Source organism: Aquila chrysaetos, chromosome 24, assembly GCF_900496995.4.
Source record: "Aquila chrysaetos chrysaetos chromosome 24, bAquChr1.4, whole genome shotgun sequence".
NCBI lineage: Eukaryota > Metazoa > Chordata > Aves > Accipitriformes > Accipitridae > Aquila > Aquila chrysaetos.
In genome coordinates, this window is record NC_044027.1 from 18,812,789 (window position 1) to 18,837,384 (window position 24,596).

The 24,596-nt window shown below is 40.9% G+C and overlaps 2 protein-coding genes across 6 annotated transcripts in view; both read left to right on the plus strand.

Moving 5' to 3' along the window:
• The window catches only part of RABGAP1 (RAB GTPase activating protein 1), a 75,618-nt gene that overhangs the window by 27,399 nt on the left and 23,623 nt on the right, over window positions 1-24,596 (plus strand). For both annotated transcript variants that reach the window (XM_030001060.2, XM_030001061.2), the window contains exons 12-13: window positions 1,133-1,226; window positions 4,092-4,242. In XM_030001060.2, coding sequence (XP_029856920.1) covers window positions 1,133-1,226; window positions 4,092-4,242 — 245 coding nt within the window. The remainder of the gene's footprint in view (window positions 1-1,132; window positions 1,227-4,091; window positions 4,243-24,596) is intronic.
• Window positions 7,292-23,034, plus strand: GPR21 (G protein-coupled receptor 21). 4 transcript variants are annotated; one of them, XM_030001086.2, is made up of 3 exons: window positions 7,292-9,965; window positions 10,227-10,488; window positions 11,563-23,034. In XM_030001086.2, the coding sequence occupies exon 3, from the start codon at window positions 11,935-11,937 to the stop codon at window positions 12,979-12,981; it is 1,047 nt and encodes a 348-aa protein (XP_029856946.1). In that variant the 5' UTR covers window positions 7,292-9,965; window positions 10,227-10,488; window positions 11,563-11,934; the 3' UTR covers window positions 12,982-23,034. The 4 variants fall into 4 exon arrangements, with proteins under 4 accessions (XP_029856946.1, XP_040975531.1, XP_029856947.1 ...); XM_041119597.1 differs by having other exon boundaries at window positions 7,292-10,488; XM_030001087.2 differs by lacking the exons at window positions 7,292-9,965; window positions 10,227-10,488 and adding an exon at window positions 10,497-10,689.

Below are 24,596 nucleotides of genomic sequence, written 5' to 3' on the forward strand. Positions count from 1 at the left end.
TCTATGTGGCCTTGGGTGAATTGTTTCACTTTTGTGCTTTAATTTCCCTTCTTGGTGGGGAGGGGAAGGAGGGGAAAGCTGGTTTGAAAATTAACTCCTTTGCAAAGTGTTATTCATTAGCAATCTCTAACGACTACGCTAAACCACAGTGGTATTCTTTTCTAGACCAGGAACATACATATATTTTGTTTACAGTTGATATGACTTGCATCGTTGCAAGAGTTTGCTGACAAGTTCAGGTGTCAGTTCAGAAAGCATAGATTTAATGAAAAAGAATATATTTCCTCAATAATGCAAAACCAATGTTGGCTACTGTATCAATGAAATGTAGGTTTTGTATATGATACTTGCTGTGTTTAAAAATATCTGGGAGTACATCAGTTAGTATTGGTTTCAAAAAGAGTTACTGTGATTATGCTAATCCTCCCCCTCCACCGCATTTAATGTGTTTCATTCAAAAATCTGTTTAATTTAAGCCAAGGAAGTTACCAAAGAGTAGTAGCTTTCAAAGTAAAAGTACAAAACATTTAAAAGTAAAATACCACGTGGACTTTCATGGATCTGCAACAACATGCCAAGTCTGCAGCTGCTTGGTGGAACCATGTTGATTTTATTGTCTTTTTTGCTTTTACAGTATTGTAGCTTTTCACATACAGAAAGTTGTGCTCTTTGAGAATTTTTGTAGCCTTCCAAAAGTCTGAGGTAGAAGAATAGAATTACTTCAGTGGGAAGGGACCTCTGGAGTAACTGTGCCTCCCACTCAGTATGAATCCAGCCAGCTAGATTGTTCAAGGCCTTGTCCTGTTGTGTTTTGACAGTCTCCAATGATGAAGGTTCCACAACCTCTCTGGGCCCTTGTATCAGTTTGGCCACCCTCATGGTAAATTGTTTTCCTGATTTTTAACCAGAATTTCACATGTTGCTGCTTGTCTTCTGCCTCATGTTACATCACTGTGTGCCTCTGAGAAGAGAATACTTCTGTCTTCTCTGTGTTGAGCGCGCAAGCACTGCACCGCAAATGAGAGGGAGTTCTTGTGCCACATGCTGATATGGTTAAGAGAGCGACATTTAAATCTGTAAAGGTAGAGTAATGGCTGTTGATCTCATAGCATCTCCTCTATTCTGTTGGCAGACAACGACGAACCACTTTTAAGTGGTTCTGGAGATGTTTCCAAAGAGTGTGCAGAAAAAATTCTTGAGACGTGGGGAGAGCTGCTGTCCAAATGGTAAGTGGCAAAATCACATTCTGAAAATTACAATTCTGAATATTCTCATTCTGTTTGCTCCTTCTGCTTGGAGTTTTTGTTATTTCCAGAAGCCAGCTGAGATGAGATTAGTATGGATTTAGTCCTCTATCATCCCCACAACACCCCTTATTCTCTGGCTTTGTGTTTTCTGATTTCTTCAGAGGGTGTTTTAAGTATTTTCATTTCTGAGTGCATGCTTAAATACCGTGTAGAAATTCAATTGTGCTGTGTCTTTAGGTGGTTCTCTCTTAGCATGTGTATTTTAGCTATCTGTGAGTTTCACTGGGATTTTATTAAAGAAAAACCTAAATTAAGTAGTATAAAGAAAATACAGCCCTTTGTCTTTATTTTGCATAGATCACTTCCATTCCTCTTTGTAATTCTGATGTAGTTCACAGCCAATTTTTCTTGCAGCTGTCATATCTTAGTAACTGTAGCTTAAGAATATGGGAGATTTGTACTTGGATAGCGAAGATGCTTTTCCTCCGTTGTCTAAAGGAAGATGGCTCCAGAGCCTGCCAAGAAGGAAGTGCATGAGCTCTTCTGATTTTTTTCCTAGCAAATGCCAATTTACAAGAAGAGTGTTTCTTGACAGTCATGTTGCTAATGCAACACCTGTCCTCCTTTCATGAAGGATCTTTTATTCATCTTGAAGTAGCCTGAGCAGTTAGAAGAAAGTGATGCCGATTGTTGCAAAATTCAGTTTTGGGGTTTTTTTTTCCACAAAGGGGGATGACAGGCACAACATCAGATTGAGCTCAAATATGCTACATTTTGACTCTGGCTTTGGTTGTTGCTTTCTGCTTCCTAATGTTAGAGGGCAGCACAAGGGATGTACAGCAAATCAAAGATCTGAATAGAATGTTAGATCTAAGGAGTAGGACAGCAGAGATTAGAATAAGTCATGCACTTTAGCTGAGGAAAAGTATTGATGTGACCACTTAGCCAGGATTCTCTTTAAATTAAGGTTGTAACCATTTAGCATTATTTTTTTATTTTCTGCAATTACTTAGTACTTATTTGAATAAGTACTTTTACTTCCAGTTTGGTTTTGCACTAATGTATTGCACTAACTTGGTAAGAAAGCGGACATCAGAAATGGACACATTTGTAAGAAGGGAAAGGCTATGGTAAAATGATATATGATCCCTTTTCCCTCCCTCTCCTAGACTCGTAGAAACAGCTTTAACAGATGAGCTCTATGCATCTGCTGCTGTGAGAAGGTTTCTTTCAACTTGAATTTTTTTGTAATTCTTCCAAGGACTCAAAGATAATTAAGCCACCTGACTCCTATTGAAAATGTTTTGGCAGCTCTAAGAGGATATGAAGTGCTTCTGTGCTAATGCTGGCAACAACTTTAATATGTGTTAAAGGGCTTTCCTTCTTAACTAAAAACGAGTATTTGGAAGTGATGATCCTTGAGCTTTTAACATAAGAGGATTGAAAATCATAAAAATCAGATTTCAGGTAGTTTCATGCTAGTTTTGTAGAATCCTGTAATTAGATTTGTGTAGTAATTAAATATGCCTTGGTATTTTGTGATTTCTAAATAATATTTGGCTCATAATTCGTAACTGCTGAGTCACACAACTTTCTCATTTCAAATACTTTGGAAGAATCTAGTAGTGTGTGGCTTTTAGTCTATAGCCTTACAGTTCATGGCTGTATTCATTGGAACTAATGTTGTACTTATTCTGATCTGAGATTAAGGCAAAACAGTTGTATAGGACTTTACAAAGAATTTGAATATTTTGTATATAACAAGTATTTATATAAATATATATAAATATGTATATATTATAAAGGTATAATAAATGCTCTATAAATATATGATATATAAGTCTATAGATATGACTGTATGTAGATATAAATGTAACTATTATATAAGTATTATTTTTATTATAGTTGATTTTGTTTAGAGAAAGCAAAGCGAAGGAAGACATTATGGTAGTGTGTTGGAACACTGTAGGCTGGAGAAGGGCAACAAGGAGTCCCAGTCTGTGTAAAATCATCATCTACCTATCTGTTAGACTGTTAACAAACATTATTAAATACCAGTTTATTGTTAAGAAGATAATGCGATCAATATGACATAAGTTCAGTTTTTTTGCCTGGCTTTGTCTATCAGTCTTCTTAATCATTTTACCTAGAAGCTTGGTTTTTAGTAACTGCAGAAAAATTGTAATTTCTTTGATTTAAGGCCTCTGTCTTTTGGGGATTTTATGTATAAGCCACGAATGGACTCTTCAGCTTAACTTTCTGTAACTGCATAAATTATGTGTAGGTTTAGTTTTTACAACTTGCAGTGCTGTAATTTATGAGCTGTCACTGGTCTCACTTGAAAAAACTGTTTAGATGGGACTAGCTTGTACAGTGGAAGCTGCTTAAATGTATGGATGTAGTTAGATAACCATGTGAGATTTTTTTTTTTTTTATAGCTCTGTTTGCCTGCCTTCTCTCCCTCCCTCACCTAGAAGGTTACCTGCCTGCTTGGGTGTAGGAAGTCTAGAGAGCAGTATATGCTTCTGCAAACTAATTCTTGTTTTGGTGTAGTTTGAGCTTGGAATCTTACAGTGTGCTATCTGTCCTCCAGTTCTAGTTTTTGCTGGAGTGTTTTATATATTTATATTATATTTAAATTTAATGGAAATCAAGGAAATAGCTTGGAAAGTGCTTTTCCAAATCTGTTGTTTTTCATAACTTGAATTTCACTTACTCTGGCAACATATGGACTGTCTTGAAATTCCTGTCTTTTGACATGTTTGATGTTACACATCAGTTGTTGCTTATGTACTCATTTATTTGTATTTGGATAATAGTAACAATGCCTTCATCTACACCCAGGCACCTCAATTTGAGTGTGAGGCCAAAGACATTGTCAGCATTGGTGAGAAGTGGTGTCCCTGAGGCCCTAAGAGGAGAAGTGTGGCAGTTGCTGGCAGGGTGTCATAATAATGATCACCTGGTGGAGAAGTACCGAATTCTCATCACAAAGGTAGAATGCTTTTTTTCATTTCCCCCCCACTACCCATCTCTTAAGGAATGGAAATAGACTGTGTGTACCCTCTTGCTTAAAGGTTCACAAGTGTATCTGAATGTAGTGTATCAACTAGTGTGTACAATTCAGTCCTCCCTCCAACAAAAACCCCTAACATGCGGTGCTAGTTGTGGCGTTATCTTTAGAGTGCTTTCTTTTTAATAGTCCTACTTCTGTTTCACTCAGATGAGTTCTGAGTTAGTTTGTAAAAAAATTAGTATTCTATTAATTGCTTTCATAATTGACAGAGATTCAGGGAGCTCATTTCCTTTGCTTGTTTGGCTTTCCTGAATGAAAGCTGAATTTCGCTGTATTGTCTTAACATTTATGCTAAAAATCCAACGCTAGTTGAAATCGCTGCCTTTTTTGATAGAAAAAACAGAACACTTTGGACATTTTTGCACTAGACAGCAGTTTTTTAACTTCTCGTCTTGAATACTGACCTCAGTAATGTAGAAAAAGAAAATAAGAATTCATATATGCAGACATGATTTGGTGTTTCTCAAGGTTCTTGAGTAACAAATCGGTCACAAAATGAAATGTCACTTCCTTATTCAGAGAACTGATGTGTTGATTTGGATTTGACCATTGTCTGTATAGATACATTGTATTTTACTGCCTTCATCAAACATGCAAGTCTAGGAGGACTATATTAGAAATTATTAATGATGCAACTTTAGTACATATATAAGAGAAATTAATTATTCACTAGTTAAAAAAGCAAAACAACTGAATCAGCCTTTGTATATCTATGTTCTGATGGCACAGATTCGCAAGGAGCTGTTAAAGACCTTATTCTGAGGGCAAGAGGGCTTCTGAAATTAAACTTAGTTTCTGCTGGAATCATGCAGGAAGGATCCTACGTGGTTTGGATGAATCATGTTAGATTAGCTAAAAATGTTCTGCCATAAATACTTTCACATACTTAAGGAATTCAGATCAAGTTTCTTCAATAATATTGGTACATGCGTTGTAGAGCTATAACTTGGATTTTATGGTGAATAAATCATACAAATAACATGGAGGTTGAGTGGTCTGGCAAGGAGTGTATCACAGTTATCCTGTTGTGTTATTTTAATTGCCTAGTGAGTAGTTGACAGTGTCACTTGTTTCTCTGTTTCAATGTTTTGGTATCAGAATGGAAAAGATGATATCTTTGTGGCACAGTTGGTGACATGTACTGCTACTATCTTTGTGAGCTAGAAAGGAACAGTGTAACATTTCATTTTTAAATCTGTGAACCTTTCCACTCATTTACATTTGGCAGAGATGAAGGAAATAACCTGGATCTAATGTGTTGGAAGCATCCCTAGAGTCCAAGTAAAAGGCAGAGTGGGCTGATCCAGCACTCTGTTTTGCAGCAAAAGGACTGGCTATACCTGTAGTGGTCATTCAGTGTGGAAACTAGTTAAGAAATTAAACAGTGAAAGAAAATGAGTACTGAATGACCATTTTCAGGCTCAGCTGTAGTCATATGAGGTCTGTAGTATACTACCAGCATGCTACAATAACCAGCTCAAGCAAATGAAAGTGAAGTCTCCTGTAATCTGGAAGTGCCATATTAGACCATAGCTGTGGCTCTTTGCTTTGTTCTGACTTAAATATGAAAATGGGCTGGGACTGTTCCTGTAGAATGGACAAAGGCTGGTGCTTTGAGAGCAAAAATGTTTGGCTGGTTCACAGTGGAACTGCGATTTCTTCAATTTGCAGGCAGTGGAAGAAGTGTAAGGTTTCAAAAAAGGTTATCAGTGGCTGTGAGGAAGTACTAATGATGAGAATAGGCAAAGAATGCAAAGTTTGTTTGGGAGGCTGATGAGAACGTGAATTCAGGACCCAGGAAGAGAATGTTTGCAGACCCATCGTATATAGTATATACTAACAGTATAATAACGCTGGACTGCACTTTGGCCTTAATTTTTTATTTTCATTGCATTCATAGATTACTTGATAATTTTGGAGTTCTAATGTGACTAATTCTTACTGCTTTTAAAATAGCAGCTCAGTTACAGTCAATATGCAGCAATGCACAGGAGAAAATGTGTCTGGGAAAAAATAAATTTGTTGATTTTGTGAAGGCAAGGGTGCCTTATAATACATCGCTTTACCATCCTTGTAATGCTTCGCCGTGTTTTGCATGTCACTAATACAAATTCTTCTCTGGCAAGCATGCAATTATTTGCATTACCATGCATTGAAAATGGTTTATCTGAGAATAACTGCTGTGGTGTAGTGCAGAAGCACAAGGAGTTGATGTAAAACCTTTGCTCTTCAGTGCAAGTAGTGAGATGCAGTAAGCCTGTTTGAGTACTCATAATCCAGTGCCCCTTCTCTCTTAAAGTTGACCTCTGTTCCTGTAGCTGCATTTGATTTCTGTCAGGCTTTTCATGACCCCATGCGGCAGCACAGTCCCAAATTAATAAGGATCTGTGTTGACAGCTGCTTCAAAAGCTTCTGGCCTCTTTCAGGGATATTTTTTTTTTTTTTTTTCTTCCCCGTTGTGCGCAGGGTGTTGGATGCAGGCGCCCCAGTATTTCTTCTGGTGTTTGCTTTCCTGTGCAGTTCTGGCCCCTGGTGCCTAGTGAATCTGTGTTTTTTGCTTTCTTTTGAAAATTAACTGCTGCAAGGGTAGTTTTTTGCTCACTGTTGATGTGTGGCTACTGAATGATTGAAAAGGAGATGTCTTCTGTTGTGTCCTACCAGTGAAGGCTGTGTCTGGGTCTCTTCCTGAACCTGACTTGTACATTAAAAATGGTGTTGCATTGGTGCCTGAAGATGTGCTTGTTGTGTTCTAGACATCATGACTGTATTTATTAATTATTTTCTCCTTATTTCTTTGATAAATAGTAGCTGGCTTTTTGTACTCTGTGCTTTTGTTATTGCAGTAGTGTCTAAGTTTCACCATTGTGGTGCTTCCACAAATTACTTTTGAGAATTTGCACACCATCTGTGTGCAGTAATAAAGCTTTTAGTAACTCCAGATTGCTGTGCTCGTGGTGGGGAGCGTGGATGAAAGCCAGCCCAGTGAATTAAGGTCATGTCCCTACTGGGGACAGAAAGCAAACTCTAGGTAAAACGATCTAGACAATCCCTTTGAGAGGCATCTGTTCCTGGTAGGACTTTGGCAATCATGGTTATGGCTGTTAATCTTCAAGCTTCCAGCCACTGAAAGGTAGAAAAACAGACATCGGGACTTGCTCCAGGTATTAATGGACACCTGCAGGAAAAATACTTCATGTTTTTGACAGTGATAGGTGGATGGAAAGTATTGTTGAGTAGAAAACTTGTAAAGTGAGCCACAGAGGTTAAAAAAAAAAAAATCATGATACAAAGCAAAATAGACAATAGCCACTTTTCAGACAAGGTTTTTAAAAAGTATTAATGCAATTACTGAATCTCTCAGATCGGTAGCGATTTCTCAGTGGAGAAATACTTCATAATACCAAAATTTTAAGAACCTGACATTTACAGTATTCAGAAAAAAATAAGGATATAGGTCTGTGTGGGAGGAAATAATGTCGAAAGGAAAAAACCGTGAACTGTTGTACCAGATAAATACACTATATTAAGAAAATTACAATGTGAGAGGGACATCTTGTGGCACAAATAAAATAAAATAAAAATAATCCAGTGGCAGAAGGAGTATCCTGGGATGTTACCCTGGGGTCACCGTTTCTGGTAGAAATTGTAGACCTGGTAAGAGATTAATTTGTTCCAGTTCTTCTTATAGCAGGACACTTGTTACCTATTTTCTCATCTTCCCACTTTTTTGTCTCCATGAGCAGAGGATTACAGTACAGAGAAGTTCTACCAAATCTATTCATCTGTCTTGGTGCAAATGATACTAGTTTCTAATGAAGAAATAGATTAAAATGTCACTACCATTATTTGACTGAATGTGTTGCTTCATCAGTGGCATAAAATGTAACAGTATTTTAGCTGTGGGTGGTTAACACTTATTTTCCACTTGTATCACAATGACATTTCCATATGTTCATATAAATTAAGAAGAATACATTTAATTTTCAGGAGTACAAAGGGCCACGATTGTGTACGATTAACTGAAATTAAACCGAACTTACGTCTGTGAACCACGGTATAAGAAGTATGACGTAGCCTTGCTGTCAGTCTGTTTGAACCTCTACATCCCTTGTTTGATTAGTTTTGATCACATGGTGATAAAAGTTTAATTATCTTTTACAAGCAGTAGTTTTCCCAAGAGTTCTCGTTGTAACTTTGAATGATTTCTTGAATACCTTTTAATAGTCTTAGATGAGGTTGCATTGTCTCATAGTATAGAGTGGGAGAAGTCTCTATAATACAGAAATATTTTCAATCTCTCACAGACCTCAGCCATCTGAACCACATGTTTTAATGTCCTTTAGAAGTGGTTCTTCTTGGTAGGCTGGTTGTGCTCTTGGCCAGAGAGCTGGGGTAGCAGGCAGGTGTATCTCCAGCCCACTTACCTTCCAGTTGCAGTTTACACCCTTTGTTGGCCACTTGGGTCTGGCTTCTGGTGCAGGGGTGCTTGAGAATTAACTTGAGATATTGCTCATTTGGGCTTGGGTGTTTTAAGCAAGCAGGAGTAAGTTGGCATGAACTGTGAATGGAGTTACTACTCTCGGCTTTGGGGAAACAACAGAATGTCAGTTAAAGGAAAGAAACAATGTCTCTCTTCTACAGAAATACCTGTCAGCTGTACAGGAGTTAAGCTTGTACTTTTAATAAAAATCTAAACATTGAGGAGTTTTTGATTTGGCAGTGCATCTTTTGTTTTGAAATTTCAGCAACCAGATGTTGTTTTGGTCAGTCTCACAATTTCCAATGCTACCTTGTTTTTATATATCTGAGATATATTTAAAGTTCAATGTGTGTTGTTTTCTTGAGGATGTTTATAATGTGTCTATTTATGCCTAAGGATCCAGAAATACTATTTGAATCAATTGGTATGTAAATCATTCTCTCCTTTGGAAAGATAGGAGATCATTTCTCCAGCAGTAATTCAATCATAGCTTGGTTTTTGTATAACCACAATGCCCTTGCCTAAATTTAATTCAAAGTTTATGTTTCCTAGCTACAGTTCTAGTACTTCAATTGCCATGAGTAGAAATGCCATAAATTACAACGAAAATGAAGGACAATAGTAAAGGGATCTTGTTTGGGTTTAAGATAGGGTGGGAAAAAACCAAGTTTTTGTTTTCAGGCTTTTGCACAAGACAGACTAAAAATCTGCCAAGTCATGCTGTTGTCCAGCACAGATTTTTGACCAACACAAGCGTATCGTAAAATGTTTTTTTTCTACTTACAGGTCAGCTAAAATCCCCAGTGTTGTAGCGTGATTGCTTTGAGATCTAGCCCTTTGGCTGCAATTCATTTTCATTAGGCATCTCACAGAATAATAAATGTTTAGCTTAGGTTAACTGAAACCTTGGGTTCGTTGGTATCACTTGAATTCAGTGTGTAGACTTAACGTTTGTAAGGATGCCAGTTGCACGCTTTCATTTTTGACAAAAGGACTTTAGTTGCTGAAGAGCCTCACTCCAGACTCTTACTGGTCTGATCAGTTCAAAGACCAATTCCCGTAGCGTTGGGCCTGTCCTAAGCCGTGGCAGTGGAGCAGTCTGGTATCCGGGTCAGAGAATGAGCTTCCACATACCACGGGAATGTGTTTTCCAGCATGTCAAGTGAGTAAAACGCTCTTGACAAACAACAAGATACCAGTATCCTGTTACGACATCTTCGCCTTGTATGCATCCACGAGGATTTTCTGGTTAAATACGCGTGATGGTATTAGCTTATGGTGTGAATACAAGTTTAACTGCCGTGTTGTGAATTTCTCGTGCGTTTGCTCTCTGGAATGTCATTGTGTTTTCTAGTTTGGTGTAGGTTGTCTCGGGGACTGTCAGGGATAGCGATGCCGTTGCGTTTTGTGTGTACGTATGCAGGAGGTGCTTACTTAACCTGGAGCAACATCTGGATTAATGGTGGGACATGGTTCTCAGCTTTGCCCTTGGTTTCAAGTGTGACCTAAGCAACACAAACTACACCTAGGAAAGACAACGTTTATTCCAGAATAAGCATTTCCCCCAAAGGGCTCGGATGGAAAAAAGCCTTAACTGACGACCAGACGCTTGAATTCACGTCCTTGCCCGGACGGTTGTCATTCGCCGCTCGGAGAGGTGCTGAGAGGAGGAGCAGGGGCGTGCGGTGGGTGTCTGTCTGCCTGTCTGTCTGTCTGCAGGACCAGGGCGTGGGTGTCCGTCTGTCTGCAGGACCAGGGCGTGGGTGTGCGTCTGTCTGTCTGTCTGCAGGGCCGGGGTGTGCCAGGGAAGAGCCTGCCTCCGCCGCTGTCCACTCCGGAGCCCGGGGACCCCCTCGTTTTCCCGGCTGCTCCCGGGGTCGCGCCGGGTGAGGCACCTACCGCCATCGGCCACTCCTGAAAACGCCCCCCTCGCCGATTTGAGTGGAAAACCCGCATTTCCGAGGCTGCGGCCGCGGCGCTGCCGGGCTCCCCTTCCCCGCCGGCGGCCCGGGGCTGAGGGGAGCTGGGGGGGGGGGGGGTTGTCTGCGGCCCCGTTCCCCTCCGGGTCCCCGCCGTCGCCGCGCCCTCCTCCGCGCTCCTGCCCGCCTCCCTCCCCTTCCTCCCCGCCGTCCCCTCCCCGCCCCCCCCCCGGCTCCGCATCGCCGCGGCCGGAGCACACGCCGCCCGTGCCGGCGCTCGGCCGGGGATGCTGCCGGGCTTTTGTTCCCCTGCGGCAGGTAGGGGACGGGGGGCGGCGGGGACGGGGCTGCGGCCCGGGGCGGGCTGGGGAGAGGATGAGGATGAGGAGGAGCTGGGGGGGGGGGGGGGCGGCGGCGGCTGGGCGGCTGCGGGGGGGGTTGGGGGGGGGCCGGAGCGGCGCGGTCCGGGAGAGGCGGCGAACAAAAGCGTCGTGCAAAATGGAGCCAGGAGAGAAGAAGGGGCTGGACCCCCCTCCTCCGCCGCGCATCCCTCCGCCCGGATGGCCGGCGGCAGGAATTTCGGGGAGGTTGTTTCGTCCGGAAAGCCTCCCCCCCCCCCCAGCGCTGCCCCTCCGGCCGGAGCCCGGCGCCCCGGGCCGAGGGCGTGGGGAAGGGGGAGAAGGAGGCGAAGCGGGAGCCCGGCGGGGAGCGGGGGCAGGCGGCGGCGGGGAAGCGCCGTAGCAGGGCGTGGGGAAGGAGGGGTGGTGATGGAGGTGGCAGGGAGCGCGGGGGGGGGGAGAGGCGGTTCTGTAAAAAGACTTTCCCCTTCTCTTCTGTCAGCCTCCGGGAGGACTCTCGTCCTGACTCGGTGAAGGTTCCTTCTCCCCTCTTCCCCCAGCCCCTCATCCCTCCTCGGCGAGGCAGCCCACCCAGGAGGGCTTGAATAACAGCCCTCTCCCGTGTGCGTGTGTGAAGTTGCTGACATGACTGCTGCTGGGTCCCGGTGCACCGGTAGCGGCGGGGAGCCGGATTTAAAGGGGAATTGTGCTGCAGACAATGCACAGCAGCAGCATCTGGAGCAGCCCCGGGGACCGGAGCTCCGGTTTTGACATTGCTACACACACGGCACCAGCCGCAATGACAGCAGCTGCCTGGAGTGGCTGCAGGCAGCAGGCAGGAGCATGAAGTAGAGAGATCACTGCAGTGCTCAAGATGAACTCCTCTTTGGTTGGCAACCAGAGTGGCCGGCCGTTCTGTCTCCTGGCCATTAGCTATTTGGAGACCGTCAATTTTTGCCTCCTGGAAGTGGTTGTTATTGTGTTCCTCATGGTGCTGATTATTTCGGGCAACATTATCGTGATATTTGTCTTTCACTGTGCACCTCTGCTGAACCACCACACCACCAGCTACTTTATCCAGACTATGGCGTATGCTGACCTCCTGGTGGGTGTGAGCTGTCTGGTGCCTTCTTTGTCTCTGCTGCACTACCCTATTGTTTTAAGTGAGTCCTTGGTTTGCCAAATCTTTGGTTATGTGGTGTCAGTGCTGAAGAGCGTCTCCATGGCCTCTTTGGCATGCATTAGTATCGACAGATACATTGCCATCACGAAGCCGCTGACCTACAACACACTGGTTACCCCATGGAGACTTCGAATCTGCATACTGATCATTTGGCTGTACTCCTGCCTGGTCTTCTTACCCTCCTTTCACTGGGGAAAGCCTGGATATCATGGGGATGTGTTTCAGTGGTGTGCCAATTCCTGGAGCACCGATCCCTATTTTACCCTCTTCATTGTGGTGATGCTCTATGCCCCGGCTGCTTTCATCGTCTGTTTCACTTACTTCAACATCTTCCGCATCTGCCAGCAGCACACCAAGGAGATCAACGAGAGGCGAGTGCGCTTCAGCTCGCAGGATGGTGAGGCTGGGGAGGCACAGCCCTGCCCGGACAAGCGCTATGCCATGGTTCTTTTCCGCATCACCAGTGTCTTCTACATCCTCTGGTTGCCCTACATAATCTATTTCCTGCTGGAGAGCTCCAATGTCTATAGTAACCGCGTTGCATCCTTCTTGACCACTTGGCTTGCCATTAGCAACAGTTTCTGCAACTGTGTCATTTACAGTCTCTCCAACAGTGTCTTTCAGAAGGGACTTAAGCGTCTCTCTGGGGCTATTTGTGCCTCTTGCGCTAGACAGAGGGTAGCTAAGGACTCCTCTACCTCTAGGAGTAAAAGATCTTCCAATGGATGTCATGTCTAAGACGCCTATCAGCTGGACTGGAAAGTGCAGGGACAATTCCGTAAATTGCAAAATAAGTTAAATATGATTTTAAGATGTCCAGATTTGCAAAAAGGTTTCTGAGAAATGCTGCTGACATAGAAGAATCAGGAGCACATATCATTGTGGTTTCACTTTAAAAAATTATTGCTGTGGAGGAGGCTGTGGAGTTTCACCTCCATATTCATTTTTAAGAATAAAGCTGTATCTTGACACTTACCTCTCCAGCTGGTGTGACTGAATGGAGTGGGTGTCTGAGAGCTTCGGCAAAATGTAGTCTTTCTTACAGCTTTACTAGGTTCTTTTGAGATTCGTGCTTCACATGTAAATGATAGATCTGAAGTGGAAATGTCACAGTATATGGTATATTACAGGGATTTTTTAATATATGCCAAAGTATGTTGACACAATGTTCCAGCTTCATAACAGAAGGGGCCAAACAATTTGTTTTTCAGTGCTACCTAGACAGGACTTTTAGAACAGTAGTGAACAATGTGAACATTTTAGTGTGAACTTAGAGTCTTATTGAGCCATGAGTGCAGCGATGTGATCTGAACAGTCATATGCTTAGGAGGACTGATCTGGCTTCCGTGCCCCCTTTCTCTGGTAGGATGTATGTGTGCGATCAGAGTACGGCATCTGCATTTTCCTGTTTGTTGTGAAGTAAGAAGAAAAACTTGGATCAGACCAAATTTAGCAGTTAAATAAAACGTGTTTTGATAAGCTAAGAGAAAATACATGTCACTTTATGATACTAGAGTTGGGGCAGCCACTCGAGGATGATGCCAACATGTGAAAATTATTCTCAAACCAGTGGAGAAATGCCATGGTTTTGTATGTGGAAATTTTCTCAAGAACAACTTTAAAAATAACATGTTGTTCCCCCCCCTTTTTTTTTTTTAATCTAAATTCTTCTGATATTTTACATACTAGAACTTAAGGGGAAAGGAAAGAAAACAATTGCCTTCTAAACAGCTAAGGGAACTATGTTGTAAATTTAACTGTAGTATTTGAGTTATTCATAAGTGCACAGAGCTAAATGAGAGACATTTTTCTTTAGCCTTCATGGGATTAAAGATGGTTCGAATATAGCAGGAGCTAAATCCTGTTGGCAAACGCGTATCTAACTGGTCAAAGTCAGTATCTGAGAAACAAAATCTCATTGACCACAGCTTTTTCAAGCTAGCTTAGATAAAAAATTTTTGAGAACTGTAATGCTGTTAAGAAGGCAGTATGGCCCTCAAATTGATTAGTTTTTCCTGGAGAATATCCTTGTCTTTTTACTGATGCCATATTGGAAAATGAAAGTGAACCAAGTATTCCTGTAATAATGGATTACAGTCTGCATGGTCTTATCTCACCCTATCCCTGGTACAGGGATATCCCCCCTGCCACACCTCTGGTCTGAGAGCAGGTTATACACCGTGACAGTCTGCAGTTCGCTTCCTTCATTGTGCTTCCAGTCGGTGCGTTGGACTGCTGTGAGCCTGGGGAATTCTGTGAGCTCGTGTGTTATAGTTGGTGTGTACTGTTAGTCATAGTGGGAATGAAAACCTAGTAGGGAAAAGTAATCTGAGTTTTTTTTAGGATTGGGGTAATTCTGTTGGCCAAAGGGAAGACTCTGTATTTTTGTTCAATGGTTCCAGGTCTGCTGTTGTGATAGATCAAGACCATGCTCTATTTAGTACTCTACCTTGTCCCTCCCGCAAGCATACACATACCCTCCCCTCTGGTCTGCTGTGAGCCCCAGCCTCTTATCTTCCGTGCTTTGCTCTGGAGGATAACAGTTTGTGTCTCTGTCCTGTCGCGTGAGACGATTGCTATGGACCATCCTGCTTGCTGCCCATCCACGTTAACTCCGGTACAGTCTTGTGAGGCTGCCAGTGAGGAAACAGCGAAGAAAAGAGAGAGCAGCAGGATGAAGCACTCCTGGCATGGCTTGTACTTGTCAGCACTCACGGATGATAGACATGAGTTCCTCTTACAGATATGTGCGTATACCTGTTCCTGGGGAGGACGGGGCAGAACCCCCTGCTATTGCTGCCTAGTTTTGGTTTGAGAGCCCTGTTACAAAGCGCATTTAAGTCGTATCTTGGTCTGCTTTCAACTTATTTCATCCATAGTCCAAACCTCTCAAGATAAACTTCCTCCTTAGTTCATCTGAAATTTTAAGAACAAAGGTTGTTTAAACCCTGATGCCTTCACAACATTTCTTGTTATCTTTTGTAATAAGACCATGTCTAGAGCCAGGGCTTGCGCTGCGATCCTTTACAGAAAGGATAGAGGTGATTTGTTCTGCAGAGCTCTTGCAGTCTGAATTTTGGTTAGAGGCACAGACAGCTGTGGGGGGAGCGAAGTGTAAGGGTGTAGCAAGTCATTTATAAATGGTATAATAAGCTCACAGCACATCAGCTGGCTAATTGTTCTCAAGTGTTTTGTAGGTATTATGGCAAAGGTGGGCTTTGGGAACAATTTAAGGGCTTTAGTCACCAATATCAAAGTGTGTGTGTGTGATATTTTTGGAACAGCCTCTCAGGTAAATTCCCAATAGCTTTTCTCTGACTCTTCACCTTATCTAACATTTCCAAGTCTTTGAAGTGACGCAATCTATCATTGAAATAGCATTTGGTTAAATTTATTAGAAGAAAAGAATCTGCTAGGTCCTAAAACCCCCAAAATGGCAGTTTCAGGTTTAAGTGGAAGCTGGAGAGCAAAGACTGCTTCCCACCCCACCCCCCCCCCCACCCCGCCATGGCATGGATAGAGGGTTTAAATAGGAGCATTGTGTGCTAGTTTTTGAGAATATGGAAAATTTTTAAAAGTGTTAAGGGGTCTACATCATGGCATAGAGATTTAACTCGAGATGAAGCAGTTGCTACTTCAGCTATAAGCCTAGAATTGTACTTAAAGTGTAGTGGTTGTTACAGATGCAGATGCATGCTTGCAGCTGTTGTTGCTTTGCAGCTAAGGTTCAGTTATAACATTCCTAACAGCCAGGCTTTTGTTCAGTTGCCTTACTCATCTCAAAGTCTTCATCAGCTCAGATGATTTTCGTGAGAGGTGAAAATCAGAATCTGGAAGTCTCCAAGAGATGAGGACGGAGAGGAGCTGCAGCCAATTGATGCATTCAAGTTTCATCTGGTGTTTTTACAGACACTTTAAAATGTTGCCTCAGTAGTTTAGTGTCAAATATTTCTTTTTTTATCTGTGTTAATTTATTGATTTTTTAAAAAAATTTAAATTACTTTTATTCTCTAATTTAATGTTGATCTAGGTTTGTATGTGATTAGATTAGGTATTCATAATGTTTGAGTCTGTTGTCTCCAGTGAAATTGCATGGAGGTGAATCTTGTTCACCGTGTCAATTGTGGAAGAAATAATTTTGAAATGTATTACCTTGTTTGCTCAGCAGTCCATTTAACATCCTTTGTCATATAGTTAATGTGAGGCACAGTAGTCCTTTTCATCACAATCTGTGCTATGAATTGTTAGGCAGCAAACTTTCCAGTTGGATCACTTTCATCATTGTACTTATGAAACTGATCCTTTTTTGGCTATATTTGTATCCAAGTGTGCCTGGTGCTTTAGGAATTGGTATCAAGAGCATTGCACAGATAAATGCCACACCAAGGAAAATACAGAAATCAAATTACATCTTCATAAAAATTGTGTGTTGTGATACGATTAAGTGAACTACTTTTGAAGTTCCATCTCAGACTATAATTTTTAATTTTTTTTTTTATTAAGGTTATCTGCCTCACTTTCAAATAAAGCTGCTAGAAGGTTCAATTTGCAGGATGCAATTCAGTGGCATGTTTTTAGTACCTTGGGAAGGATTTCTATATGTACAACTTCTCAGAAGGTGATAATTTGCTTCATCTAGAACTCTTGATTTTTTTATTTTTTTTTTTAAAGTTTACTGGAAGTTTAGCTTGTGATTATTGTCATTTTCCAAATAGACTGAGAGAAGAGTCTGTGAAATATTATTTTTTTTTTACAATCTCCAATCAAGTGGCAGTATTTTTTAACTCAACAGATACCTTTTGTGTGAAACAAAAGTTTTGCTGTTATCTATTGTTATTTTTTTTTAATTAAATGTTACTAGTTTCTACAGTCTTTCTTTGCTGTTAGGGGTTTTGTACTTGTTTTTAAGCCTCTTATCACTCAGAAATTTGTTTCTGCTAGTTGGAATTCTGACATGGCTCAGCGTCAGAGTGCCAAGGGGCAGTCTTGAATATTTGTCACAAATCTTTGACAAGAAGAAAGTGGTACAAAGTACCAAGGCACAGAGAATCGCAAGAGTAGCACGAGGTTGCGCAAAGAGTCTTTCTTACAGCAGACTTATATGAGAATTTCCAAATTTCAGTCTCGTGCTGCATCTTTATGGCATTGTTCCTTTCCTGCTTGTATAAAGGTTTTACCTGTAAGAAGTCCTGAATTTCAGCAGTTTGTCTCTTCTGAAAAAGGTACTTCCAAGGCCTGTATGTGATGTGAGATGGAAACATTCAGTATGCAAATTTAATAAGCAGATTTTTCAATATTTATTGTGGCATTACCAACTGCTGTGATGATAACAGATGTACTGAACCTTCACGCGTCAGGAAGTCTGAAATGTTTCAGTCTGATCTTACTCCACATCAGGGTTTGAAGCTGACAGAACTTCTATTTCTAATTCAGGTCGGTGCTTTAAAAAACATGTTTTTTAGGAACTAATATCTGAGCATAGGAGTCTAAAGGTAGACATTACAAACAGAAGGCTCATCTAAAATTTTTTTTTTTAAATCTCCTGTAGGTAATTTTAATTTGAGAAGAGGAGGTGGAAGATTTGGAGGGCTTTTGTTGTTGTTTTAACACATTTTTGGTTCTGGCTACTTGAAGCACCTGCCTAAAACATTTGCCTGACCTGGCCCTTATTTTGTTGTTTACTTTAGAAACCTTTTTCTTCCCTTCTATGACTTTGCAGAATAGGACGGCACATCCTTTCTGTGGTGTCATTCAAGATAAACTTGGATTTTACCTCACTACTAACACTATCTGAAGTTGGCAAAGCACATGTTTGTAACTGATGTTCTGCTGAGATCCAAGAGGTGTAAAGGCCTCCGTGGTTTTTATACTTAAATGGGGGAAGAGTAGCTGTCTTCCCTTATGCAACTTAAAGGAATGGACACTTCGCAAATGCTGGGGTGGTTCTGTTGAGGCTTCCAGGAGGGGAGAGGCTGGGGCGTAACGGCGGTGGAGAAATGCCCAAGCCGAGTCCATTTGTTCTCCTGGTGAAGCTGTGCTTCTTCCCTGCTGTCTGAGCTGGCCTGTTTCTTTCAGTCTCTTTTCTGCTCTTCTCTTTCCGTTCCTGTTGTGGAAATTCAGAGCTCTAGAGAACATGGTTAACGTGGGGCTTTTTTTATCTTTCATATTCTTTATACTATGAATACTGTTTGTATGTGGCTGTGGTCTCAGGTCAATATATTAGATCTGTTAGTCACTTTGGGACCCCTAAGACTTCATAATCGTGTGGGCTTGAAATACATTTGGCTGAGGTCAGGTTAGACCTTGGGATAAGCCGCAGCTGGTCAGACCGCTGGGCCATCAGGTTTTACAGACTGTCTCCATCAAAGTAAACAGCCCTTCCTTTAGGATGATGGGAGAATCCCCCATTGTGAAAACAACCCATTTTGCACTAGAAGAGAAGTGTTCTGACTTCTAGAGGCCAATGTCTTAAAGCTTCTCAGTTGTATTTCCCTTATTGCCTGTGCATTGCAGAGGTACTGCTTTGAAAGACATTTCCTGCAGATAAGCAAAGGCAGACAATTTAATATTAAAACTAGGTATGTAAAATGTTTTGGGAAGAAGATAGCTCTTCAAAATGAAAATTTAGTATGTGTAAAACCAGATGCAGTTGTATTTAGAGAAACTGAAAGTTGTGGCCAGTGGAAACAAACAAAGGAAACCCACTGGACAGCTGTGCCTGTGCTGATGGTAGGCTGTAAATTGCAGTTCTGTCAAAACAATGGAGTATTTGATTTGGGTCATACTCTTTACAATACATTTTTTTAAAAGATGGTGTTTAACCTTTTTGCTTTTGCTTTGCTGCACTCTGAAGGCAGCTCTCCTGAGCCTCGGGTCTCCCGCACCCGCAGCAAACAGATTCCCTTCAGACCTGGAGCGGCGATCCAGCCCCTCCGTTTCAGTGCAGGTAAAATGCGATAATACCAATTGGTGTCGTGGTTGACCATCTGAGGTGTTCCAGCAATAGGGAAATAATCTGATGTGGTATAGTTTGTTTAGTCAGCTTTTCAGGTTTTTTGTCTGTGACACAACGTTTTGCTTATGGAGGCAGCTTTGCTGATGGTTCTCTGCTAAATATGGATTTCTGTCACCTTTCGGTTTTTATTCCCATTGCAGAGTTTAAAACAAGCCACAGTCTGCGTCTGCTCTGCATGCATTTAGTGGTGGTTGCAAATGGAAGTGTTTGCGGATTTTACCCGTATCATATTTGCATCTCTTGAGCTTTAGCAGCTAATGAAAACGTTAATTTAAGTTACGTTCCTATATCCTGATCCAGGTTGTTTATTTACAGCCTCTGGTGTACTTTAGCAATCTGTCCAGTCAAAACTGATTCTCTAGCTAGTGAATTTGTTATTACTTAAATTGAGAAAGAGAAGTCATTGAAGTAATCTTTGTTTTGTCCTGAGGACATTGGGGAGGAGTGTCACAATCACTGAGATGATCAGAGGAGGTACAGGCTCTGCTCCGGGGAGAGACCAGGAGGCCAGGTCACTGCGGGACTGTTACCTGTACATGGGTTGATAACCAGGAGCTTTATTTGCTAAGAAGTTTTTAGAAATGCTGAGCGGGTGCACATTGCTTTAGGTTATATTTAGAATCTGGGTTTAGATAGACAAACACGTTTTGAAGTTAGCAATTGCTGCTTGTGTGGAGGAGCACTAGACCTGGGCAGTTCCTTTGCATGAGACAGCGCCTGAGATACAGCATGAGGGTACCCGTGGGTGGTTAGGAAGAGGGAAGGGAGTCTGAACTTTTTGTTCCAGCTTCTTTCTTTTTATGAATTTTTAAGATGAGGATAGCAATTTTGTAATTCAAAGCTTTGGCTTCTCTCTGATGGTCATTACTGGAGATCCTTTAATTAAAATGTTAAATTCAAGTAGCTCCTTGTAAAGATGAACTCAAATTCTGCTGTGCATATGTGAGTCATTCTTAAATGTTACAAAGATCACGTGATACAAGCAATCAAATGCTTAATAAACCAAGTCATTACTTTTATGGTAAATTGAAAAAAGTTCTTCTGGGATTTCAACTGTAAATGAATCCTTGAAAATCAATAATTAGATTAGTAAAAGATGACATTTTAATATGCTGGCAGGAATGTAGAGGGATTTGTCAGGGGAAGCAAAAACAGACTTTGCACTAAAGTGGCTTAGGTATATTTATAGTGCTAGTGATTTTGTGTGTGTGTGTGTGAAATCTTTGGACTATTTTAATATAATGTAAGGCTTTGAGCTTTAGCTAACTCAAGTTGCTCGTTTTATGAAGTTACATTAGTACCACACTGTGAAGTATTTTTAAATATTAGCATTACTGAGTATTAAAAGTATTTCATAAAAACATTTTTTTAAAACATTTTCTGTAGATACTGTCAAAGGAATTGATGTTTAGTGTACAAAGAAATAAAACCCTGAGGGCTGTAAGGTACCTGTATGTTTCTGATCACCTCGGTTTTTGAGGGGTTAGGTATTTCTTGAGGTTAAATTGTTGTCATTAAAACCTACTAAAAATAATGGTGCAGTTAATCCTTTCAGATAACAGGAAGCAGCATTACCTCCAGCCATGCTTTTGAACTGTCTGAAAGGATTTGCAATCGCGTATATTGTCTTCACAGACTTATGTCTTTAGAAATGCTGTACAGCACAGTGTTTTGCAAGTTCCTATGCTGATAAATTTCTCTCCATGTGTAACCTTTGAAATCTAGTTTCTATTGTAATTCTAGCATGTAAACACTAGATTCAATTTTGTATTCCTCTAATGAATGCAACAGGATGGAAACGAGTTTGCAATTGCTAATGATGAGCTTTTTTACTGTTCTTAATACTCGTGGGTATGTCTTTTCTTCAGGGATTTCAAAGTTGTATTATTACCTTTTTTAATTGTTTTTTTTTTCACATGCTGTTTACAATTAAACTGCAAGCATGGGAAGCTATGCATGCATGTGCTTTTAGGTTGCTTTGCTGAACGAAATACAGCGGAGCAATCTTACTTTGAAGGATGCTTGCTTTTCCTTGTGTCCCACCTGTCTCCTTGCGCCTTCACAGTAACTGGGACAGCAGAAGCCACTGGTGACATTATTTCAGTGTGTTCTGTGGAGATGTGACATTTGTCAGAGGGTCGTTACGAGGAGTTTTGTTCGGGAGACAGTCCAGCTCCTTACAGGAGTAGTGTTACAACTGGTAGTTTTTTCCTGAGTGTCAGTGAAAAGGCCAAGAATAGACAAATTCACAGGTGAGAATGTGTATGTGTGTGTTTGTAAGGACTTTGTGCACCTTTTAATGCTGGAAATTGTTTCGTATTAAAAGATGAGAAAGAGCTGTGAGTGTGAAACCCCTGCTATGAAGAACTATGGAAAAAAATCCACCAAAGCAGATTAGAAAAGCAAACAGGTGAATTAGAGGCAATCCAGCCCTTAAGACTCTCTAATGCTGTGTTTAATTCTGACACAATGGGGAGTATCAGGGTGTCACTTTGGGCTCCTCGATGTTCCTCATCTATGCCTGGGTTTGCTCTGTTTTGTACTCTGTGGGGGAATGGGGAGATGGTGAAGATGGGTGTTTTGATATGCAAGGCAGCTGAGGAAGAGTTATTGTCGTGGCTCCAGAATGACTTATTTTGTGCCAACTCAGAATTGTTGTTAAAATACAGGGGAGAGGGGTACTTCTACCCCATCGTTTTAATAGACATTTCTGTAGCTGATTTTTCAACTAATGCTAATAATAAAAAAACTACAGTTGAGCCAAAAATGACAAATGTTACTGATTTAAAATAATACTTACATATTTTTAAATATTAAATGGAACTAGATAAATTGGAAGCATGTAAATATCTGATTCTAAATCTTTGCATAATTATTTCCAAGAGGTAATTTTGCTATGAGCTATTAAAACTCAAAAGAAATGTATTATTCCCTTTGAGATGATCTGTACCCCAGCTGTGTCATACATCTCTTGGCTTGTTTCCTTTTTGCTGTAGATGTACATACATATATATGTGTCTACTGTGTGACTGTACAATTACTGCCGTGTTAAATTGATTGTTTTGGAATACATATATATATGTATTTTATATATATGTGTATGTATGTATTTTAAAACAAGCAATTTAACACAGTAGTAATTGTACAGTCATACAGTTTAGGGCTTTGTACAATATGTAATTTTAAGAATGTCAGTGTGGTTCTTAGCGAATTTTATAAACACTTTTCTGAATCTGTTATCAGCACTTCCCATCCTAAGAGAAACTGCACATTTTTCAGTGATTGTTCCACTGGTTACATTTTGTCTGCCGTTTGTTCTGGATTGATGTAATCTTGATACTACTAAAATTTCAAGGGCTGTTGACGCATTTCACATAGCCTAGGATTGCCTGTTCTCCAAATATATGGATCATGCATCAACAGTACTAAGTAGCCTTACTGTTTTGCCTAAAAGCCTAGCTAATTTATTTAATATTCTCTCTTTAAAGAGAGGTCTCTGGAAGGGGTAGCATATTTTAGGATGCTCCTTCTCTTTAAAGGGAAACTCAGAATTGAATAGCAGTACTTGTTGATCAGTGATATTATTGTAGCCAAAGGATGCATGGGTGGTTTAATAGGAAGTTTTTGCTTCAAGTTTCTTGATGAAATGTAGTGTTCTACGGAGCTGTGTGAAGAGTGTAGTTTTTTATTCTGAAATGCACTTGTACACTTTATTTGAAAGGTCTGAATGGATCATAAATACATTTAAGAAATAAATGATACGTCACATGTTTTCACGTCTTGTCTTGGATGACTTTTATGTAACTGTGCTGATAAAGGTGTGTTCTTTGGGAGTGGGTGGATTTTTTTTCCTCTTATCTTGATTGCTCTAAATAGTCTGGCTTGTACGTAATTGCCAAGAGCAGGAAAACCTTCCAGCATGCGTTTTGTGTTTATGCTTTATCCATACATGTTGTAGGGCACTGTAGGCAAACTCGCCTCTATAATTTTCCTGTGGGAAACTTGAGCCCTAAAAGGAAACGAACACAGCGAAAGGGCTAGATATCACAAGGGATTCACTTTTATTTTTAGAATTGCACTATATTGCCATATTTGGACTGAAAGTATGCTGTATCAATGCACTATTGTATCAAATTGCAGCTGTCTAACCATTCCGAATTCGTCTAAATTATTCAGTTTTTTTCCACAAATACTATTTATTTGTGAATGTTCTTGGTAAGTGCTAACTCCAGGTAACGCTTACATTCTGCAGGCAGCATTTCTTGTGAGAAGTTAACAAGTACATTGCTTTGAAAGTGGGTTTTGTGATACTTCCTTAAGGTCTCAGTAACAGGTGTAATTCTTCTTACCAAAACCTTCTCACAGTGGTTTGGTCGAAGACAAATGCAGGAAATGCCCTCTGTGTAAAAGTCAGTGTAAATATTGCTTATTAAAAGTAATCTTGGGAATGCCATCAACCTGCAAAATAGACCTGCTGACACGGTATCCTACTAACATTGAAAATAGCTATCGAAAGACCTTTTAATATTTTTTGATGTACTTAAAATGTACAGATCTGCTGAAAATAACTTATCCCCATCGTGTAATATTACCCTTGTTACTGCCCATGGAAGTTACAGAGAGTTTTGGCTTTTTCTGCTTGTTGCAACTGCTGAAAGCTGTCAGCTGGCTTGGTGCTCTCTTGAATGGCTTGTCTATGCCTTGCACAGAGATGCATTGCAACAACATGCCCTGTGCTGATCTGACCCTGGACAAAGCAGGTAAAATTCCACTGACTGATTGAGTCTCTAGACCCTTCTCACAGTAATCTCTGACCGTGTGACAAAATCCTTGCAAAGTCAGTGGGACCTTCCTAAGAAATAATTGCAATGTGAAAATCAGTGCCATTGTGGCAAGAGTGAGAATCAAGCAGAGGGTTTTGTTTTGTTTTTGTTTTTTGTGGTGGGTGTGTCGGATAACTCACCCCAGTGAGCAAACTTCCGTATTTTGAATAATTCTGGGGTGGGGGCAGGGAGGAATCTGAAGTTTGGACCTCACAATTTTTCCATTTTTACATTGTTTTTGAAGTCAACCTGTGTCTAGGTAAAGGCTTTATGTTTTATGCCCCCATCAGATTTCTCCAGTAGCCTGGTGCGGCAGGAGTTTATCTTTGTGTGGCAAGCCATTTCCAGCAGGCAACTTCCTGTGCTTCTCTGGAGACTTACTATTTCAGGTTTTTTTATCACAGATTTGGTCCCTTCAGCAATTCTTTGCTGCTGCTTCTTCATCCTCTTGGGTTTATGTAGGGGATTACAAGGAATAAACCTGAGCTGCTGAAAACTGCAAGTACATCAGCCCC

What these genes read in the sequence shown, in the direction of transcription:
- GPR21 (XM_041119597.1), top strand. Translation starts at nt 11,935, where the DNA reads ATGAACTCCTCTTTGGTTGGCAACCAGAGTGGCCGGCCGTTCTGTCTC.